Here is an 8800-nt window from a genome sequence, read left to right as displayed (position 1 = left end):
TATATATATATATATACAAAGAATGCACCTTGGTTTAGATCATAGCAATTTCTATATTCTTTACTGATTAACAATAAATTATGAAAACATTTGGGGAAGTGGGATAAGAGTTTGTTCCTAGGCCTGGGATCATGAATTTGTTTGACCCTGACCACAAGATGGAGAAATTGTCTCTGAGATGTCTAGACTCAGTCAACTGTTTACAACAGAAGCTATTCATCAGTAGGGGAAGTTCCCAGTTCCCCTGGAGCCTTGCCCTGGACCTTGAATTTAGACCCCCCACCCTATAATTAAATGGAATCTGGAAATGAAGTGGTAGTCCTTATAATATGTTCCTTTGCTTGTTCTCAACACAGTGAACTATTTGCTTGTTGACCTTAAACAATTGCTAAATAATGAAGGATACTTTGAGCTTGTTTATATAATGAATTACACTGATGAATTTCCAAATACTGAACCATCTCCACATTCCTGGACAAAGCCTCCGTAATCATGCTAAATGATTGTTTTGATGTCTTCTTGAATTCAGTTTGCAAGAATTATATTGAGTATTCTTTGCTTCCCTATTTATAAATGAAATTTGTCTGAAATTCTCTTTTTTGATGGATTATTATGTGGTTTAGGTATCAGAGTAACTCTGGCTTCATAGAATAAATTAGGTAGTGTTCCTTCTATTTCTATTTTGTGGAATATTTTGAGGAGTATTATTATTAGCTCTTCGTTGAAGGTCTGATAGAATTCTCTACTAAAACCTTCTGGCCTTGGGCTTTTCTTGAGTGGAATATGTTTAATGACTGCTTCTATTTACTTAGGGGTTATGGGATTGTTTAAATAGTTTTCCTGATCTTGATTTAATTTTGGTACATGGTATCTGTCTAGAAAATCATCCATTTCTTCTAGACTTTCCAGGTTTGTTGAGTATAGGCTTTTGTAGTACGATCTGGAGATATTAAAATTTTGCTCAGTTTCTGTTGTTATATCTCCCTTTTCATTTCTGACTTTGTTAATTTAGATACTGTCTCTGAGTCCTTTCATTGTTTTGGTTAAAGGTTTACTTATCTTGTTGATTTTCTTAAAGAACCAGCCCTTGGTTTTGTTGATTCTTTTCATCATTCTCTTTGTTTCTAATCAGTTGGTTTTGGCCCTGAGTTTGGCTATCTCCTGCCTTCTACTCCTCTTGGGTATGTTTGCCTCTTTTTGTTCTAGAGCTTTCAAGTGTGCTGTTATGTTGTTAGAGTAGGATTGCTCCACTTTCTTTATGAAAGCACGTAGTAAGGGATTTGTCTTTTTGGCATCATGGGTGGTCTCTGACTCAACTAGAGGCATATCAACAACACGCACATTAACTGGCTAAGGTTAGGCCACATGAGTGTGATGATGTTCCCCATTAGATGTTCATTCTCACTTTATAAAACTCATCTTCCCCTCTTTTCTTTCCTTTCTTTCAAAACTTTAATTCTTATGAAAACACTTCTGTATGGGATATTGCAATGCTGAACATATATGTACTAAACACAAGGGCACCCAAGTATGTAAGACAAACACTGTCACAACTTAGGCCACATATTGTCCCTCCCACATTGATTATGGGACACCTCCTTACCCGACCCTTATCAATAAAAAAGCCTTGCAGACAAAAATCTAAACATAGAAATGGCTGGAACTGACAGATGTTATGAACCAAATGGACTTCACATGTTTTTATAGAAAGTTTCACACAAACACGAAAAAAAGAATGAACCTTTTTCTCGGTGTCTCAAAGAATTTTCTCTAAAAAGGACTACATACTTGGGCCCACAAAGCAATTTCAAGAGATACAAGAAAATTGAAATAATATCCTGCATCCTGTAGATTATAGCTGTTCACCTATACAATGGATTGGAGCTGTTTATCTACAACAACAGGAATAACCAAAAGTTCACACACTCATTGGAAACTGAAAAGGTCACTACTGAACTAAAAATTGGTTAAGAAAGACATTACAAGACTTTCTAATCAACATTGAATTTCACTGCACAAATTACTGAACTTGCAGGACAGAATGAAGGCAATTTCATAGCACTAAGTGCCTATATTAAAGAAAATAGAGGGATCTCAAAATAGTAATTTTTTTTGATATTTTCTTTATTTACATGTAAATTTCTCCATTCCCAGTTTCCCCTCCAAAAAACAAAGAAACAAACAAAAACAACAAAAACAAATCCCTGTTGCCTCCCACTTCCCCATGCCTGCCACCCCACCCTCTCCCACTTTCTGGCCCGGGCATTCCCCTACACTGGGGCACAGAACCTTCACAGGGCCGAGGTCCTCTCCTCCTATTGATGATTGAATTTGCAATCCTCTACTATACACATGCTGCCTGAACAATCAGACCCCTCCATGTGCAGTCTTTGGTTGGTGGTTGAGACCCTGGGAGCTCTGAGGGTACTACTTAGTTCATATTGTCAAAATAGTAATTTAACATCATTCCAGAACTCTTACAAAAAGAGAAAAATCATACCTAAACTCAGTACATGACAAGAAAAAAATCAAATTATGTGTGAAATTAATAAATGAAAAACAAAAACAATGCAAAGAACCAATGATATAAAGTTATTGGTTTTTTTTCTTTAGAATATCAATACAATTGACAAACTCTCATTCAAATTAACTAAAATGTAGAATGAGAATATCTGATTTAACATAATTAGTGATGAAAAGGCAAGCAACAACAGAGACCAAGTAAATCCAGAGAATCTAAGGACATATTTTCGAAACCTGTATTCCACCAGTTTGGAAAACGTAAAAGATATGTACTGTATACTAAAGTTAATATCTCATTGCCATTGAGGCAACATATGACCTCTAGTGAAGGAAAAGCTATAATTACAAGTCTCCAACCAAAACTATTCTCAGAGCCTCGTGGGTTTTGAGCAAAATTTTAGAAGATTTTCACAGAAGACATAACACCAATTCTCCTCAAATTATTCCACAAAATGCAAGCAGAAGAAGAACATTGCTCAATTCCTTTATGAGGCCAAAATAACCCTGATATCCAAACCACACACACACACACACACACACACACACACACACACAAATGAAAATGGGCTAGAAAGATGGCTCAATATTTAAGAGTAGTGTCGGCTTGTCCGGAGGTCTTGAATTCAATTCCCAGCAACCACATGGTGGTTCTCAACTATCTCTCCTGGAATCTGGTGCCTTCTGGCATGCAGGTGTACATACAGATAGAGCATTCGTATATACAAAATATATAAATAAAACTTTAAAAAATAAATAAAGAGAATTAATTAGAGACCAATTTCCTTTATGAACTTAGATGGAAAAGTTCTCAATAAAATACTTGAAAACTAAATCAAAGAAAACACAAAAAGATCATCCATCATGATCAAATAGGCTACATCACTGGCATGCAGGAATGGTTCAAATCAGTTAATGGAATCCATCATAAAGACAAACTGAAACATGAAAACCATATAATTGTCTCATAAGAGGCAGAAACGTACTTTGCCAAAATATGACACCCTTCAAGACAAAAGTTCCAGATGTATCATGAATAAAAGAAACATACTTCAACATAATAAATGGTAGTTTACATTAAGCCCTTAGCCAACGTCAACTTAAATGTGCAAAACCACAGGGCAATTCCACTACATTCCAAACAGAGTTATCTACCCTGTCCATACCTATTCAATACAAAACCTGACATCTTAGCTAGAGCAGTAAGACAACTGCAGGAGATCAACAGGACACACAGTGGAAAGGAAGGGGTCAAAGTATCTCCCCTTACACATGGTATAAGACTATCCGTGAGTGACCCTAAAAGGCCACATGGAAAACCTATGGCCGACAGACACTTTCAGCAAGTATTGGATACAAGATTAACTCACAAAAATCAGTACCATTCTTATATACAGATGACATCGACTGAGAGAGAAATCATGGAAAGAAGACGTTACAAAATAGTCTCAAATAATATGAAGTATCTCGGGGGTAATTCTAACCTACCAAAAGAAAAATCCTGGGATATAAGCTTTTAGATGTTGAAGAAAGAAAGTGAAGGAGATATCAGAAGATGGAAACGTTTCCCATGCTCATGGGTTCATAGGATTTACACAGTAAAAATGGCCATCCTATCAAAATGCTCTAGGGATTTAATGCAAGCCTGATCAAAATTCCAACATAATTCTTCACTAACTTTGAGAGGAAAATTTTTGGTTCATATGAAAAAACAAAAAACAAACAAACAAGAAAAACCAGGATAGCTGTATATATCCTTAGTAATAAAAGAAAAACTGTCAGTCTTGAGTATATCTTAAGATTCACAGTTCGAGAAGTATCAGTTTACAGAACATTTGGTAGACATAGTAGACTCCAGAAGTAGAAAGCAGAAGTAATAACATGGAAAATTGGCAACTGGAGCATTAAAAAGAGTTAATTTGTACTCTTTAATACAGGAGTTACTAACAGAGAGGACACAGTGATGGAAAAGAGCACTGTCTAGTCTTCTAGAGGTCCAGGGATGAATTTCCAGTTCCCACATGATGGCTCAGAGCTCACAACCTCCTGGTAACTCCAGGTCTAAGGGACCTGATTCACCTTTTTGTCCTCCACGGGAACCAGGGATACAAGTGTTTTAAATTATCCATGCAGACAAAATACCCAGACACATATTTATTTAACATGCTAGGGAAAGAATATTATAGGATAATTTAAAAATAATTTAAATGATTTAAGATCTGTTACCTAAATAAAACAAGAGTTGTATGGATTTACAAAATAGAACTATCAAAAATTTAAAGTCAATAATGCTAACTGGAGTAAAGAAAAATCACTTATTTCTGTTGTTACATTTGTTTGTTTTTCTTTAATGTATAGGAGTATTTTTGTGAGGGTAAGTATGGTACCATACATATGTCTGATGCCCTCAGACATCAGAAGAAGACATGGATTTCCATGGACCTGGAAGTATGGATGGTTGCAATAAATCATTTGGGTGCTGGGAACTAAACTTAGGTCTTCTGAAAGAACAATGCATGAGATTTACCAGTGAGGCATCTTAAAAGTCCCTTGAACATTGGTTAAAAGGTAAATTAATATATGTGAGTATTTAAATACCTAAGGTGATTTCAAAGTGTGTAGAAACAGCCTGACTTTAGATGTAATAGTGAATTATACACTATAGGAATTACATGTTTTCTGAGATCTGCTTTCAAATACTGTTAGGGTGGTGAGTGAAGTGAATTGGGACATGAAAGCAAAAGGCTGACTGTGAGCTGCTTGGCTTAAAATGGTCACACAGGTGTGGGATACAAATGTTTGTTTTTTGTATCTGTTGGAAATGGGATTTGAAGGAAGACAGGATGATCTTCATATTCCTAATCACTAAAGGTCAGCTACGATCTTTCTGTTGGCATAGGATTGCATTTGGTCTCCAGTATCTCCATGGGAGAAAAGAACAGGCAGGCTTGGAGCAGAGGTGTCAGCCCATTTAACAGGACATGCAAAATCTTTGTAGAGTTGGTGACTAACTCTGAGATACAGCGAATGAAGAACTGACCTCCTGTGCACAGGTAAAGCCAACACTAGAGTCAGGAGCATTGTCCCTGACTAAAGGAAGCCAAAATTGTAACCTCAATATTTCACAACATTTTCAAATAATCTAGGTATTACCTCACTGTTTCTCTCTACCGCCCTGTCCTAACTCTGCAAGCTCACCTTTAGGACCCAGCCAAGTCCATCTGTGCCATAAAAGCTGCAGCCCAGGACATGACACACAATATTCTGTTTGGCTCTGCACTGTGTCTCTCGACATCCCATTCTCATCTCAAGACACCATGTCTACCAAGAATACCATCAGGAGTCAAGTGAGGCACCATGGCTTCAGTACCAGCTCAGCCAGAGTGCCTAGGCTAAACCTCTCTGGCTTCAGCAGTGTGTCTGTGTGCCACTCGCCGGGCAGCAGTAGCTTCGGTGCAGTGTGTGGAGGAGCTGGCTTTGGCAGCAGGAGCCTCTATGGTGTGGGGAGCTCCAAGAGGATCTCCATCGGAGGGGGCAGCTGTGGCACTGGAGGAGGCTATGGCAGCCGATTTGGAGGAGGCTTCGGCATTGGAGGAGGAGCTGGAGGTAGCTTTGGCTTTGGCACTAGAGCAGGATTTGGTGGTGGCTATGGGGGAGCTGGCTTCCCGGTGTGTCCACCTGGAGGCATCCAAGAGGTCACCATCAACCAGAGCCTCCTCACCCCCCTGAACCTGCAAATCGACCCCACCATCCAGCGGGTCAGGACTGAGGAGAGGGAGCAGATCAAGACCCTCAACAACAAGTTTGCCTCCTTCATCGACAAGGTGAGACATGGTCCTTCCTAGAGCAGCCTGTGTGTCTGCAGTGCATGCTGAACAAAGGTGGAGAGAAGTTTCAGACTTGGCTCAGATGTTGCCTTTGTTTCTAGTTAATCCTCTGTCCTGGTTTGTGTTCCTCTTTAGTTAGACTGACATATAGAAATCAGGGTCAGAGTTCTTCTCCTCCAGTGGTTGTCCCATCAGGGTGTCTGATCACAATGGACTGAAATGACCAAAAGACTCACACAACACAGGACTGTAGTGAGATGAAAGTCTATATTTATATATAGTGCAGTTGGGAGCCATGCCAGCCTCATTAATCTGCAGCACTCTCTGGTAACACACTGCTGGGCTACCAGGGCCCTGAAAGCATGCTCTGTCTTCTTGAGAAGTTGTCTTGGTTGCTCCACTCTGAAGTGTTCCTCGCACCCCAGAACCAGGTTCTACCTACACTGAGAGAGTTTGGTCAGTATGACTGAGAGGGCACCCTCACTATAGAAGGATGAAACCCAAACCTCTCCCTCTCATACTTGGACCTTCCAGGTACGGTTCCTGGAGCAGCAGAACAAGGTCCTGGACACCAAGTGGACCCTGCTGCAGGAGCAGGGCACCAAGACCGTGAGGCAGAACCTGGAGCCTCTTTTTGAGCAGTACATCAGCAACCTCCGCAGAAAGCTGGACAGCATCGTGGGAGAGAGGGGTCGCCTGGACTCAGAGCTGAGGAACATCCAGGACACAGTGGAGGACTACAAGAGCAAGTGAGTTACAAAGAAGGAAGAACCCAGTCTCCTAACTTTATAAAAATGGAAGCCCAAATCTAGACAAAGACTCCGTGATTTAAGGAAGCTTGGTTACAGAGATAAAAATGACAACTTATTGGCAAAGAACAAAAGCCTAGGACCAAGGAGAGTTACAGGAAATTAGTGGACAGAAAAGCAATGAGCTAGTTAATTAAAAAGTTATCTTTTAGCCATATTTGGATATGTTATAGTGTATGGGGGCAGAGTCACAGGCTGCCATTGATAGCACCATCCTACTGTCTCCAATGTGGTATGCCTTTCCTCTCAGAGATGGAGATGAGATCAAGAAACGCACAGCAGCAGAGAATGAATTTGTGATCCTGAAGAAGGTGAGCTGACTAATCGCAGAGATGGGATTCTCAACTGAAAGACAGAAATGGCCTTGCCTGTCTGGTCCCTTCCAGAGACATAGTGGTCATGGAGACAGAGGTGAATGGTCTGGGCAAGAGTGTAACCTGATTCCATGTTGTTCATGGTTTCTTCAGGATGTAGATGCTACCTACATGAACAAGGTTGAACTGCAAGCCAAGGCAGACAGTCTAAGAGATGAGATCGACGTCCTGAGAATTATTTATGAGGCAGTAAGTCCCCAAATTCTTCCCTTCTCTCTCCTCCTCCTTCCTCCTCCATTTATAGTCTCCTGTGCAAAATATTGGGAACCTGATCCTCACAGACAGAGATGAGCATGGCTCCTCCTCTGCAGGAACTGTCTCAGATGCAAACTCACATCTCAGACACATCTGTGGTCCTCTCCATGGACAACAACCGCAGCCTGGATCTGGACAGCATCATCGCTGAGGCCAAGGCCAAGTATGAGGACACTGCAAAGAGAAGTCAGGCTGAGGCTGAGTCTTGGTACCAGACTAGAGTAAGTATTGGAGTGGAGGCTGATGAGGATGTGTGGGACCCTCCCTGAACTCCATGTGTCTCTGGCTTCAGGATTGGAGGCCCATTAAACAGATGCTGGGGTGTTCTCACAGTAAATGTACTGTGTCCTTGGGTTATAGAAGGATTTTTTAATCTAAGAGAAAAAGATCCCAGAGGTAGATGCAAAGTTGACATAAAAGGATTCCGTGCCTCTCATTCCTTGTACTCTGTACTCTGAACACATGTCATCAGGAGATACTAGAGAACAATTCCACTTCCCGAGGGAACTATGGAGTCTGTGATCTCCTAAAGCTTCCCTTGAGGAAAAGACATCATACCCACGATAATGCGTGCCTCTTAGAGATGGATTTGCTTCTGCATGTTACAACTTACATAAATGTTCTCTGCTGGATTGACCTTCAGTATGAGGAGCTTCAGGTCACAGCTAGCAGACATGGGGAAGACCTGCGCAACACCGAACAGGAGATTGCTGAGATCAACCGCATCATCCAGATTTGGAGATCTGAGATCAACCATGTCAAGAAGCAGGTGGGGTAGAGAGAGAAATGCTTGGGTGTCTGGCCAATGATTCCTGTCCTCTAACTCTTGCTTACTGGAAATCAAGTTCTGGGGCTCAGCTTCTCTGAGATGCACACTCCAAGATTGTTTTTTTTTTTCTCTCTCTCTCTCTATCCAGATTGCCAACCAGGAAGCTGCCTTTGCTGAAGCTGAGCAGCGTGGGGAGATGGCCCTCAAGGATGCCAGGGGCAAGCTGGAAGGGCTGGAGGATGCCCT

The 8800-nt window shown here is 40.8% G+C and overlaps 1 protein-coding gene across 2 annotated transcripts in view; it reads left to right on the top strand.

The window, feature by feature from the left end:
- LOC116080124 (keratin, type II cytoskeletal 6A-like) overlaps positions 1-8800 on the top strand; it is a 67022-nt gene that overhangs the window by 29319 nt on the left and 28903 nt on the right. Inside the window, exons 1-7 of one of the 2 annotated variants that reach the window (XM_031356400.1) lie at positions 5707-6344; positions 6882-7096; positions 7407-7467; positions 7624-7719; positions 7842-8006; positions 8429-8554; positions 8703-8776. In XM_031356400.1, coding sequence (XP_031212260.1) covers positions 5838-6344; positions 6882-7096; positions 7407-7467; positions 7624-7719; positions 7842-8006; positions 8429-8554; positions 8703-8776 — 1244 coding nt within the window. In that variant the 5' untranslated portion in view covers positions 5707-5837. Of the gene's footprint in view, positions 1-5706; positions 6345-6881; positions 7097-7406; positions 7468-7623; positions 7720-7841; positions 8007-8428; positions 8555-8702; positions 8777-8800 lie in introns of those variants that run through there. The other variant, XM_031356392.1, reaches the window with a different exon arrangement.

This window comes from Mastomys coucha, unplaced genomic scaffold, assembly GCF_008632895.1.
Source record: "Mastomys coucha isolate ucsf_1 unplaced genomic scaffold, UCSF_Mcou_1 pScaffold11, whole genome shotgun sequence".
NCBI classification, from domain to species: domain Eukaryota; kingdom Metazoa; phylum Chordata; class Mammalia; order Rodentia; family Muridae; genus Mastomys; species Mastomys coucha.
This window is presented reverse-complemented; position numbering and strand designations above follow the sequence as displayed.